Genomic DNA, 13996 nt, shown 5'->3' with positions numbered 1-13996 from the left:
GTGGATAAATGTGAGGTTATCCACTTTGGTGGCAAGAACAGGAAGGCAGATTACTATCTGGGTGGTGTCAAGTTAGGAAAAGGGGGAGTACAATGAGATCTAGATGTCCTTGTTCATTAGTCACTGCTGGAGTATTGTGTACAATTTTGGTCTCCAAATTTGAGGAAGGACATTCTAGCTACTGAGGGAGTGCAGCGTAGGTTCATGAGGTTAATTCCCGGGATGGTGGGACTGTCATATGTTGAAAGATTGGAGCAACCGGGCTTGTATACACTGGAATTTAGAAGGATGAGAGGGGATCTGATTGAAACATATAAGATTATTAATGCATTGGACACACTAGAGGCAGGAATCATGTTCCCAATGTTGGGGGAGTCCAGAACCAGAGGCCACAGTTTAAGAATAAGGGGTAGACCATTTAGAACGGAGTTGAGGAAAAACTTTTTCACACAGAGGGTTGTGGTTCTGTGGAATGCTCTGCCTCAGAAGGCAGTGGAGGCCAATTCTCTGGATTCTTTCAAGAAAGAGTTAGGTAGAGCTCTTAAAGATAGCGGAGTCAAGGGATATGGGAAGAAGGCAGGAAAAGGGTACTGATAGTGGATGATCAGCCATGATCACAGTGAATGGCGGTGCTGGCTCAAAGGGCTGAATGGCCTACTCCTGCACCTATTGTCTATTGTCTATTGCCTATTGAGTCCAAACTCAAGTCATCCAACACCACCAAAATCTGCAAACCACAACAGAGCTTGTCTTCTGCCAAGCGAACACTGGGGGGGCAGGTGGGGGCAGCACCAAATACATCCACTCCGACACCTCTGTCCTGGCAACTGTAAACAGCTGATACCGCAACTTAAAGTCTAGCCCTCACATATAGAAGATAGCAAGCACTTATCGGAGCAACACACTCAAATGCTGGAGGATCTCAGCAGGCCAAGCAGCATCCACGGAAAAAAATTTACAGTCGACGTTTCCGTTGAGATTCTTCGGCAGGGCTAGAGATTCTCTCCAGTCCGAATGCTGTGCCTCGTTACCCCTGGTGGAGCGCACGTAAACAGGTGACACCACGGCTTGAGGAGCTGAGTCCAACTGAGTGCCACCGAAATCCGCAGTCAACACAATGCAGCTTGCCTTCTGCCAAGCGAGCCCTGGGGGCAGCACTAACCCCAGCCCGGACACCACGCCACACCACCCCTGGAGGAGCACCAGTTCAAAGCTACCAATCAAATGTGTTCTTTCACAAACTGGCCCACAAATTCTGATTAATAAATTTCCAAGTTTGGACTTGGCTCATGAATTGTCCGTATTACTTTTGGTTCACGAGTTGAACTTTCACATAGTTAGTGCTGTCATATATCAGCCATCTACCTACCTGCACAATGAACCATAGAGTGCTCATGAATCAGGTCCCCAGCTATGGGTAAATAGCCTCACTGCCTTGTGTGCAGCCTTGGGAGAGACAAAGACTACAGGAATGGACCTAGAGCAAATCCGGAGTGGAGCCCCTAAGGTGGCTGGACGTCATTGAACATCCTTCCGGCAGCTTCTGCAGCCAAGCTGGTGCTAAATGTGTAGCTTCATAAGCTTTCCTTTGACTTCACTGGTGAGACTGAGAGGGGCAGCTTGACAACAGGGCATCTCAGGATCTCCATACCTTCCACCCAGGCTTGTGATAATGATCATCATCACCATTGTCCTTTGAGACAGATGGATGCCAAAACCACCTTAACTCAATATTTGAGCAGACTGATGTCCTAGCAAATCTTTGAAGATGAGATCTATCATTTCCTCGGGCTTCAGATTCCTTACTTAAATCACTATGTTGAATAAAAATTATGGGAACAGCAGGCTCTTTGTAGATACTGGCATTGGTTTCCTCACGTTAAAATTCTCCTGTGTGAGAGTGGAAGTGGTCCTCTCCTGTTCTACAAGGGTCTGTTGCATAAAACCAGAGCCTGACTCCACCAGACCACTTGCCACATGTATTCCTTTTGACAAGCCTGATTTCACTGACATACTGTCTGTTGTGCAATCATTTCATTACATATCCCCACTAAATTCTCCTGAATGCTTCCCTGTCATGAGCTTCATCTAAGTTCTTGGATTCATCACCTCTTCGGTGGGTTCCAAAACCCATGACCGACCCTCTCCTTCCGCCCGGTTAAACTGAGCACAAGACCCTTCTGTCTGCTGTGGCACCCGCCAACTATGAACGAACTTGAATGAACACCAAAGCTCTTGTATAAACTAAAGAGGTGTACATGCGTCTAGCTTTCTGTATGAGGATGTGGATGTGCAGTGTGTGGACAGAATGTATTTGGAAATCCTACAAGCTATGGACAGACCTACAAAGACATTGCTCTAGGATAACGCAGGGTGGATGGGTTGTGGGGGTGCAAGATGAGCACCCCACCAGAACAGATCTGCGAATGTCAACCTTTGCAAACACATCATTGATTACGAGTGAGAGGTCCATTTGCGACAAGGTCTCATGTTGCCTGAAAATGTGTCGGGCCAAGATGAACTTCCTGGAGCAGGGGGAGTAACGCAGTGTTCGGGATTCACTCCCGGTGATCTGCAGGAGGAGCCCAGCCCGGAGTCACCCCACAGAACCTCCAAGCACCAGAAACTCCCATTCGGGGCACAGCAGCAGAATATCAGTAGGTTAAGTGGCCTCCGGCAAGCCACCGAAGGGAGTGGCTGCAGGTTGAGAAGGACGTAGTCCATACCATTGAGGCAAAAGCCATGGGAGATGTCGATAGATGACCCCAGACCATGCCAACTTTCATTTGCTACTGAGAGATTCGTCCCAGTGGAGAAGAAGGCCAGCAAAGCTCCCTACACAATGAACCACAGAGTGGCCAAAATATACCAGGTACACCTGGAGCACCGATACCTGGCTGGGCAGTCTGGGGGGTGCGAGTGAAGCAGAGAAACCACCACTTGCCGGGTTTCGTAACATCCTCAGAAGTAAAGTTATGACACTGCGCGAGGCAAGAAGGCATAGAAGACGGCGAAGAGAAAGAGCCAAGAGTCGAGCTGCCTTTACTGTGAACCCCCATAGATACACCTAGCTAGGACAGAAGCATAGTGGTCACCTCGCAAGCTCCAAACAAGAGATGGATCTATACCTTCAGAACTTTCTCTGCCACTGAGAGAGAGAGCGGCAGCTAGGACTCCATAGCGCCCTAGTAAATCCTCCTCCTCCTACGTTGACTGCAACTGGAAGGCAATCCAGGAAGCAGTCAGAACAGCCAGTGCCAGTTCAGCCCCTAGTCCCAGCGGAGTACCCTACAAGGTATACAAGCACAGCCCTAAGCTCCTCCAGCTACTTTGGAAATTCCTTAGGGTTTATCTGACACAGGGGAAAGGTCGCAGAACAGTGGAGGTGTGTAGAGGGAGTATGGATCCCCAAAGAGGAGAACTCCAAGGGCATTGATCAGTTTAGATCCACGTCACTGTTCAGTGCGGAAGGGAAGATATTTTTCAGTATCGTTTCCCATCACCAGACTGAGTTTCTCCTCAAAAATGGTTACATTGATACATCCGTACAGAAAGGAGGGATTCCCAGAGTGCCAGGGTGCCTGGATCACACGGATGTGGTTTTCCAGCTGATCAAGGAAGTACGCAAGGGAAAGGGATAACTAGTGGTACTATGGCTGGGCCTCGACAATGCATAGGGCCATTACCACAGAAGCTGGTGGAGATCCCCTTGAACCAACATTATGCTCCGAGGAAGATACAGGACCTCATCCCGAACTACTATGGGAATTTCAGATTGAGAGTCTCCTCAGGAATGACCATATCACGCTGTCAGCGACCTGAGAAGGGAATGCTAACTGGATGTGCACTCTCAGTGATCCTCTTTGACCTGGTTATGAATATGCTGGTTAAGGCAACCCAAGTGGCACGTAGAGGCCCTCTGACTGAACAAGGCATGCAGCCACCCCTAATCAGAGTCTTCATGGATGACCTCACGATGACAACTACATCAGTCCCTGGCAGTAGACGGATCCTCTAGGGGCTAGAGAGAATCATTGCATGGGCAAGGGTGAATTTTAAGCCAGAGAAATCCAGGTGTTAAAGAAAAGCAGACTTGTGGGCAAATTACATTTCTCCTTGAATGCATTGCTGTCCTAACAACTCTCTGAGAAGTCAGTCAAAAGCCCGAGGAAGTCTTTGACTGCAGCCTCAGAGATGTGGCTTCCATCCAGAAGACCATCGAGAAGTCTGCCTCACTAGTATGGATGAGTGAGGCCTACCTAGCAAGATCAAGGCCTGGATCTACCAGCATAATATCCTCTGAATCCTCTGCTCAGTGCTGGTATATGAGGCACCCAAGTCAACAGTTTAGGGTCTTGAAAGAAAAACCAATGGCTACCTTCGAAGATGACTAAGCCTTCCACGTAGTCCGAGCAGCATTGGTCTGTATGAGAGGAGGAGTAAACTACAAATTCCCCTCAGCAGCCTGAATGAGCAGTTTGTGGTTGCCCACATAAAGAGAAATTTCTGCTGTACGGATATTCCAGCGACCACAAGGTCTTGCCAGTTGGCATTGAGGTCCAGACAGGCAGGAAGTGGAAGGCTCAGGGCGCAGTGGAGATGTCTGAGTCACATCTGAGGCACAGGGATGTGATAGGGACAGTGGCATCTGTTCGGGCTTCCCTTCAACCTGTTGCAACAGGGCCAAGGGCAAGGAGGGTTGCAAACTGATCCAGGAAGAGGTGCAAGCAGCAGTCAAGGAAATGTGCACCACCAGGATGGTAGGAGTGGGGCAGCAGGGAGCTCGGACGAGGTGGGAGAGTACGCTGAAGCAGAAGATCTCCTGGTCCAACATCTGGCAGGCAGAACCCTAGCGCACAAAGCTCATAACCCAGGCTATGTACGACATCCTGCCAGTCCAGCGAACATTATTGCTTGGGACAAAAGCGAGGCACCATCATGTCCTCTCTGCCTTGGTGGAGGGACCCTGGAACACATCCTCAGTCGCTGCCCAAAAGCCTTGGGAGAAGTCCGCTAACACCTTGCCATGACCAGGTGCTGAAGGGAGTGACAGAAAATATCTCCTTTGTCACTAACAACAGCAAGCAGTTCCACCAACCTAGAAAACCCATATCCTTTGTCATTGCTGGATACCCACCACAGCTTCGGCCCAGATCACCAGCGGGCTTGCTCATTGCGGCGTCTGACTGGTAACTGAAGGTCTATCTTGGCAAGCAACAAAAGTTCCCTGACTTCATCACATCTTCGTCCCTGAGGCCTGACATGGTCATTCTGTCAGATGGTCAAGGGAGAATTGACAGTGCCTCGGGAAGGATTGATGAGGCATTTGAGTGTTGGAAGGCTAATTAACAGGAGCTGGTGGGGAATTGCCAAAAACTGGGCTGGAGAGCACAAGGTGAACCTATACTTTATACTTTATAATTTATTGTTGCCAAACAATTGATACTAGAACGTACAATCATCACAGCGATATTTGATTCTGCGCTTCCCGCTCCCTGGATTACAAATATTAAATATTAAAAATAGTAAGAATTAGTAAATATTAAAAATTTAAATTATAAATCATAAATAGAAAAATGGAAAGTGAGGTAGTGCAAAAAAACCGAGAGGCAGGTCCGGATATTTGGAGGGTGTAGACCAGATCCGGGTCAGGATCCGTTCAGCAGTCTTATCACAGTTGGAAAGAAGCTGTTCCCGAATCTGGCCGTACGAGTCTTCAAGCTCCTGAGCCTTCTCCCGGAAAGAAGAGGGACGAAAAGAGTGTTGGCTGGGTGGGTCGTGTCCTTGATTATCCTGGCAGCACTGCTCCGACAGCGTGCGGTGTAAAGTGAGTCCAAGGACGGAAGATTGGTTTGTGTGATGTGCTGGGCCGTGTTTACGATCTTCTGCAGCTTCTTCCGGTCTTGGACAGGACAACTTCCATGCCAGGTTGTGTTGCACCCTGGAAGAATGCTTTCTACGGTGCATCTATAAAAATTAGTGAGGGTTTTAGGGGACAGGCCAAATCTCTTTAGTTTTCTCAGGAAGTAAAGGTGCCGGTGGGCCTTCTTGGCAGTGAACTCCGCTGAGGTGGGATGTAGTGGTTTTGCTGTCTGTTCATTCTGCAGAACCTATCCTCTCTCTGCCATTACGGAAGCTGCTAGAGAAGAACCATTAGGACCATCATAGAGGCTCCAGGTGGCCGTGGATCAAGAGGTGTGACCCATGGACCAATGCTGCTGGGACACAAGCCCTAACTGGGTCACCTTGGGTGAGTGTGTCTGATGTTGAAAGGCCCGAAATACCCGATGACCCCAGGTTACATCACTGATGATGTGTCACAATGTACTTAAGTTGTATCTCAGCAGTATGTATTTGAGGACTGGTGTGTGATGAGTCTCAGTATACATCATTATCATCAGGTGCCTTGCCCAGTTTGAGCTTTGACTGCCATGGCCCACACACTCCTGTTTCAGGTCAAGTGGATGAATTCATTGGTATTCATTTCCAGTTCTCTGGCTGCTGTCTCCATCATCATTTGTCTCGGTCTTCCTCTTGCTTTCTTCCCTTCAATCTTTCCCATAATTACCGTGCATTCTAACTCCTCTTTCCTAATCACATGTCCAATGAAGTTACGTTGCCTTTTCATGATCTCATACATTATTTCTCTTTTTGTGTTTGCTCTGTTCATGACATCCTCGTTAGATATTCGTTTCGTCAGGACCATTGAGTGGCGGGCAGAATTGTTAGATCTCTCCTCTGGCATGTTGTGAGACCATCTAACATAATCAGTTCAGTTTTGCTCAGCTGGCAGCCAGTAGGTAGTTTCTTCTGTACTTCTAAGTTTGGTCTGAACCCACAAATGATAGTATACAAGGCGTGGCTTGGAATTACTGACGTATGATACACAATGGTGAAAACTATTGCACTCTAACAGGACTTCTGCATGCTCTTACAATCTTTAACCCTCAAATGGAACACTGATCTCTCTCTCTCTCTCTCTCTCTCCCTACAGGTGGTCAATCTTCTTCGCATTTCCTTCTAACTCTAAACATCACTTATCTAGCAAGCCTACCATTTGACATGTCTACATGAAACGCTGTCATAAGAAAGCAGCATCCATCATCAGAGATCCCCACCACCCAGGTCATGCTCTCTTCTCACTGCTGTCAACAGGTAGGAGATACAAGTGCCTCAGGACTCACACCACCAAGTTCAAGAACAGTTACTACCCCTCAACATTTATGCTCTTGAATGAAAGAGGATGACCACATTCAACTTCACTTGCCCTATCATTGATATGTTCCCACAAACTATGATCTCACTCTTAATGACTCTGTTACCTCATTATCTCCTGTTCTCATTCTTTATTGCTATTTATTTATATCTGCATTTGCACAGCTTGTTGTCTTCTGCATTCTGGTTGATCTTCCATTGATCCTGTTGTAGTTACTATCCTATAGATTTGCTAAGTATGCCCACAGGAAAATGAATCTCAGGGTTGTATAAGGTGCCATATATGTATTTTGATAATAAAATTTACTTTGAACTTTCAAGTCCAGACCTGGTCCAAACACCTGGTGCTATGAGCAAGAAAAGCTCACCAGCATCTCCCTGTCTTAGGGGGCTGAAGAAAGTTGGCATGTCCTCTTTGATCTTTGCCGATGCACCATTGAAAACATTCTGTCCAGACGCAAAGCATCATGTGGCAACTATTCCGCCCGGGACCATAACAAGTTGTGGCCACAGTTCAGCACACCAGAGGAAGCATCCTCCCCTCCATGGACTCTGTTTACACTTCTCACTGTCTCAGTAAAGGCTGATTTATACTTCTGCGTCAACTCGACGCCGTAACCTACGCAAGTGGCCTACGCGCATTGTGAGCGTTTATACTTGTGCGTTGGTGTGTCTGCGTCGCTCTGCAATTTGGGCACGTCACGCATGCGCACACACCTGCCCGCGCGAGGCTTCATGGTCATGGTAGTCTTTCTCGGGGTAAGCAAGTTTAAAGCGAGCGTCTTTTTCCGTAGAAGCGAAATGTATCCTCCATAATTTCGGAGGTCTGTAAAGCTTTATGGAAAGCATTGCAGCCAGAGTTCCTTCCCTGTCCTTCAGTCGCCCAATAGGAAGCTGTTGCAGCGTAGGAGGAAATGCGATGCTACCAAGCGGACCAATCACAGTTGTTGCGGTCTGCATTGCCGCGATGCGTAGTTATATTTTGGGAGAGGTGCGCGTCAGGCTATGGCATAGGGATCTGCGTAGGGTTCGTGGCTACGCTGTATCTACGGCGTCGATTTGACGTAGAAGTATAAATCAGCTTTCAAGTAGCCAACACCATCAAAGACCGCGCCCGTCCTGGACATTCTGTCTACCCCCCCCCCCCCCCAACTCCTATTGGACAGAGGATGCACAAGCTTGAAAGCACCCATCAGGCTCAAGGATAGCTTTTATCCCACTGTTATAAAACTATTGATCCACCCCTGGTACGAGAAGATGGACTTTCGGCCCCACAATCCTCATTTAGGCCTTGCACCATATTGTGTACATGCCCTGCATTTCCTCGTAACTGTGACACTTCCTGTGCACTCTGTTAGTGTCTTACCTTCTACTGCCTCAATGCACTGTTGTAATGAAGTTATCTGTACAGACGGAATGCCAGAAACTGCCCAGGGTCCAGAGAATTTTAGTAAGTCAGCAAAGCCTCGACTATAACTTCTGCCATTTATTTCAGTATCCTGGGACGCAGTCCATCAGGACCAGAGAACTTGTCTGTCTTTAGGCCCACAAGTTTGTTCAGCACTACCTCTTTATTGATAGCTATTGTATCGAGGTCCTCACCTCCCATCACAGCTATCGCATCTCTCTTTGGCATATTAGATGTGTCTTCCACCATGGAGACCGACACAAAATAGTCATTCAAAGCCTCTGCCATTTCCTCATTACCCAATATTAATTCCCCCTTCTTGTCCTCCAAGGGACCTACATTCACTTTAGCCACCCTTTTCCACTTTATATGATTATAAAAGCTTTTACTATCCATTTTTATATTTTGTACTAGTTTATTTTCGCAATCTAGCTTCCCTTTCTCAGTGGTTCTGTGTTGATTTTTAAAGTTTTCCCAATCTTCCAATTTCCCACTACTCTTGGTGACTTTGTATGCACGAGCTTTTAGTTTGAGGTCTTCTTTTATTTCCTTAGTTATCCAAGGCTGGCTCTCCCCAGCCTTACTGTCCTTGATTTTAACTGGGATATACTTTTGTTGAGCAAAAATCTCAGACCTGTTGGACAAGCTCAAGGGCTGAGGCTCCTCGAGCACTGTCTGTTGGATCCCGTTTCCTACCTCTCTCACAGACACAGCCCTCTTGTCCCTGACCACAGACCGAATTTGAGGCAACTAATCTAATGGGTGCAAGTACTACCTGAAACAGCGAATCCAGATAACTCTTCTCCTCCCTGATGTGCCGCAGTGTTTGAAGCTCAGATTCCAGGTCATCAACTTTGAGCCTGAGTTCCTCGAGCAGCCAACACTTGCTGCAGATGTGGTCACCAGGAACCACACTGGGGTCCACCAGCTCCCGCATCAGGCAGCTACAGCTCATCACCTGATCCTGCATCATCCCTACTTTATTTAATTAGCTGTAATTTAGTGACTTTTTATTCAACCACTACAAAAGCCTTACTTGCTAATTACTTGTCCCTCTTCTCCAAAGCCTCAGGTCCCCACTCCTACACTGGTCCACTCACACAATGGCCGCTCTGCTTTGACCCTGCATTATTTGCTCCTGCTAGTGAATCGCGGATCAATTGTTCCACCACTAATGCTCCAATTCCCATGAAACGCTCCTTTTTTAAACTCTTCTCCCCAACCTGTGCAAAGCGATCTCTTCGAACCGATTGGTCCCCCACTAATGCGCTGAGCCCTGCGAAACACTCCTTTTTTAAACTCTTCTCCCTGACCTGTCCAATGTTCTCTCTCTCTGCAAATCGATTGGTCTGCCACGAATGCCAGAGTTCATTATCTGCGAGCCGTCCCGATTCAAAAATCACCCAAAAAATAGGGGGAAAAAAAGGAGCAACCAGGAAAATAGAAGGTGTTGATTAAACCCTGCCCTGGTACCATCGTGGGAGAGGGAGTTAATTCAAACGCAAGGACTTTCCTTTGGGGGCGTCGAGCAAGAGAGAGCGAGATACCGTCACACACAGACCCTCCTGGTAGATGGCGCTGAGCTCTCACTCACCTTCGTACCCGCCACGATGTCATAATACCAGTTTAAACCGCACATCTGCCTGCCTGTGGTGTATACTGTCCCTCTCAACTCCCTACCCATTCACCTGTTTGTCTAGATGCCTCTTAAGTGTTGCGATCACATCTGTTTCCTTCACTTTTTCCGGCAGCATGTTCCAGGCACCTAAAAAAAATTGCCCCACACACACGCCTTTTAAACTTTTCTGCATAATCTTAAAGCAATGCCATGTAATATTTAACATTTCTACCCAGGTAAATAGACTCTATCTACACTCACTATGCCTGTCATAATTTTATATACTTTTTATCATGTCACCCCTCAGCATCTGATGCTTCATCAACCTCCCCTTATACCTAATAATCTCCAGTGTAGGCGACATCCTGGTGAACTTTAAATTCCTCGGTGTTATTATTTTGGGAAAGCTGTTCTCAGCCCAGCAGGGTAAGTGCATTTACAACAAAAGCACGGCCTACCCTCTACTTCCTTAGGAGATGGAGTTTCATCATGACATCTTAAACTTTGAAAAACTTCTTCCAATGTGTGTTGACCAGCTGCATCACAGCCTGGTATGGAAACACCAATTCCCTTGAGTGGAAAATCCTACAAAACGAAGTTGATATGGCCCAGTCTATCATGGGTAAAGCTCTCCCTACCACTGAGCACATCCACAAGAAATGCTGTCGTAGGAAGGCAGCATCCATCACCGGGACAGGCTCTCTTCTCATTGCTGACATCAGGAAGAAGGTACAGGAGCCTCCGGACTCACACTAGTTAGGAACAGTTAGTTATTAACCCTCAGCCATTCGGCTCCTGAACCAAAGGGATAACTTCATTTGGCCCATCACTGAACTGTTCCCACAACTAATGGACTGACTTTCAAGGACTCTTCATCTCATGCTCTCAATATTTATTTGTTTGTTTTATTCTTTATTCTTTCATTTTTATTTGCACAGTTTATTGTCTTTCGCACACTGATCAAGCACCCAGGTTGGTACGGTCTTTCATTAATTCGATTATGGTTATTACTCTACAGATTTATTGAGTATGCTAAACTAAATTAGATTGTATATGGTGACACATATGTATTTTAATAGTAAATTTACTTTGAACTTTGATTTACTTTTGAACTTTGAATCTCTTCTACACCTCTGCTAGTATTCCACATTCTTCTAGCAGTGTGGTGACTAGAACAGCACATAGTATTTTTAGTTTTATACTGTCGCAACATGATTTCTCAGGTTTTATGCTCAATACCCCAGCTGATGAAAGCAAGCATGCCCTGCCAGCCTACCTCTTAAAGTGTTGCCACTTCTGGGAAGCTATGAACTTGCACCCCAAGATCCCACCGTTAAGTTTAATTCTAAATTTGCAGATTGACTCAACACAAGTGAGCAGCTTACTAATATCTTAACACTCCTATTATGGAGCTATAATCTGTGGAGCCCGTGTTTTGGATAGAGGGATGGGATTGCTCCAACTGGAGGAAATGGTAGTGATAGAGAAAGTCAAGCCTATGGAATAATGGAAATGCAAGGATGAGAATTTTTAAATTGTTGTCTGGGAGCCTGTGGAAAATGTGTGGTTGGCAAAGTTGAGAAGAGAGATATTTTTTAATTGTACTCTGAGTTTGTAATGCATTTTTTCCCAAAGAAGATTATTGTACCTTTGCGAGGGAGAGATTTTGAGAGTTCATGTATGTGGTACGTGAAACAAATTCTCTGTAGTTCCGACGATGGCCCAGCATGTTCTGTTGGTGTTCTGGACCATCATTGCCTTCATATTGAAATGGTTACCAGTGTGTTGTGTGAATTTGTTGTCCAGGCAGAACTCCGGCAGCAGGAAGAGGTTATGCAGAAGGAACGCCGGGAACGGGAAAAGATACTCAATGAGTACAAGAAGCTCGCCGAAGAAAAGAGAACACAAGCGGAGCGTGCAGAGAGACGAGTAAGAATCACACCGCATGGTTCTTTAATCAATGCCGCTGATGATGAATTTATTAGAATCACAGATTGGTTCCAACATGAAGGCTATTTGTCTGTTGTGTTTTACCAGCTTTTGTGACAGCAGTCTAACTTATCCCACTCTCCAAACTCTCCCCATAGCCCTGAAAATTGCTTCCTTTTGAGTATCCTGCTCTCTTTTAAACTGTAAAGGTCATCGAATAAACTCTTCTAGGGCTTCCGGCCAGTTACAGGTATCGATTTTAACCGATAATTCAATGACAAACTCTACCAGCTTCATCAGCGATGAAGCCCGGGAAGAGTTTATTCGTCATTTACACTGGGAAAGCACCAGATCCTGTAAAGGTAGTGGAAAGGGTACAGAGGAGATTTACCAGGATGCTGCCTGGTTTAGAGAGTATGCATTATGATCAGAGATTAAGGGAGCTAGGGCTTTACTCTTTGGAGAGAAGGAGGATGAGAGGAGACATGATAGAGGTGTACAAGATATTAAGAGGAATAGATAGAGTGGATAGCCAGCGCCTCTACCCCAGGGCACCACTGCTCAATACAAGAGGACATGGCTTTAAGGTAAGGGATGGGAAGTTCAAGGGGGATATTAGAGGAAGGTTTTTCACTCAGAGAGTGGTTGGTGCGTGGAATGCACTGCCTGAGTCAGTGGTAGAGGCAGATACACTCGTGAAGTTTAAGAGACTACTAGACAGGTATATGGAGGAATTTAAGGTTGGGGGGGGGATATGAGAGGCAGGGTTTGAGGGTCGGCACAACATTGTGGGCCGAAGGGCCTGTAATGTGCTGCACTATTCTATGTTCTATGTTTAATGCAAACTCCCAGAGATAAACTTCAATATTCCCAGACAGGACACTATTCATGAAGATGGAATCATTGACACGCACCACAATGAGTGCTGTTTAAGCGAAGGAACCTCACTTTCCTGGAGCAGATCCCACTGGACTGAACTGTTTCGCTGTCATTGGCCCTAAGGGATCATATACTCTGATTGCTTTGACCCTATTGATTGGTGCAGCTTGATGTTGTGCTTTGCTCTGACTGTTTCAGAGTCTAGGGAACACTAAGTGAATAAACTGCTGTCCATTGATCCCATGTGGAGCAGCGGCACTGTGGCCTAGTAAAGTAGCCAGAAGCTCCAGTGATGGCATATCGTGAAACATGACCTATAGTTAGTACGGTTGAAGAACTCCTCTAATATCTGAGGTGACAATAAACTGTTTCTGCTGTGGCTCCCTCAGGCATTACGAGCAACTACTCATTCAGATGAGCTGCACTATGAGAGACCAGGAACTGAGGACACTGCAGCTGAGGAAAGGTCCAACAACACACTAGTAGAATCCTTCCAATGGATCAAAGCGGTTACTGGTGTTACTGACGTCCAGGTGAGGTGTCCGGGCCCCTTAGGGGAGAGGGTGATCTGAAAAATCGATCAGTCATTATGTATTGGTTAAGGTAGGGTAATCAGTGTTGAGCCAATCCTCAATGTCTAGAGATTTGGAAAGTGACTGAACATTAATAAAATCACTTTCTTAAAATAATAATGACACAATGTGATTCTGCTGCTTTATCTGAACTCAAAGGGGAAACCCAGGAGATGAAGCAAACAAAAGAAGGTTTCCTGTTAGTTTATGGACAACATGCGTGTTCATGTAGTTGGCTTGATGAGAGAAAATATTACAGGACACCAGTAAATCCTAGGCCAGTCTACCAGACTCAGGATGAAAGTATAAGTGATTGTTGCTGTAGAGCATGATGTTGGGAGTTTGAGAGCTAGAGTTAAAATGTACAGTATATTT

The 13996-nt window shown here is 46.3% G+C and overlaps 1 protein-coding gene across 2 annotated transcripts in view; it reads left to right on the top strand.

The window, feature by feature from the left end:
• Positions 1-13996, top strand: part of odad3 (outer dynein arm docking complex subunit 3) — a 70418-nt gene that overhangs the window by 35710 nt on the left and 20712 nt on the right. For both annotated transcript variants that reach the window (XM_072248326.1, XM_072248325.1), the window contains exons 7-8: positions 12048-12170; positions 13439-13582. In XM_072248326.1, the coding sequence (XP_072104427.1) occupies positions 12048-12170; positions 13439-13582 (267 nt within the window). The remainder of the gene's footprint in view (positions 1-12047; positions 12171-13438; positions 13583-13996) is intronic.

Source organism: Mobula birostris, chromosome 32 (assembly GCF_030028105.1).
Source record: "Mobula birostris isolate sMobBir1 chromosome 32, sMobBir1.hap1, whole genome shotgun sequence".
Lineage (NCBI taxonomy): Eukaryota > Metazoa > Chordata > Chondrichthyes > Myliobatiformes > Myliobatidae > Mobula > Mobula birostris.
Note: the sequence above shows the minus strand (reverse complement) of the source record. Positions and strands in the feature narration are given on the sequence as shown.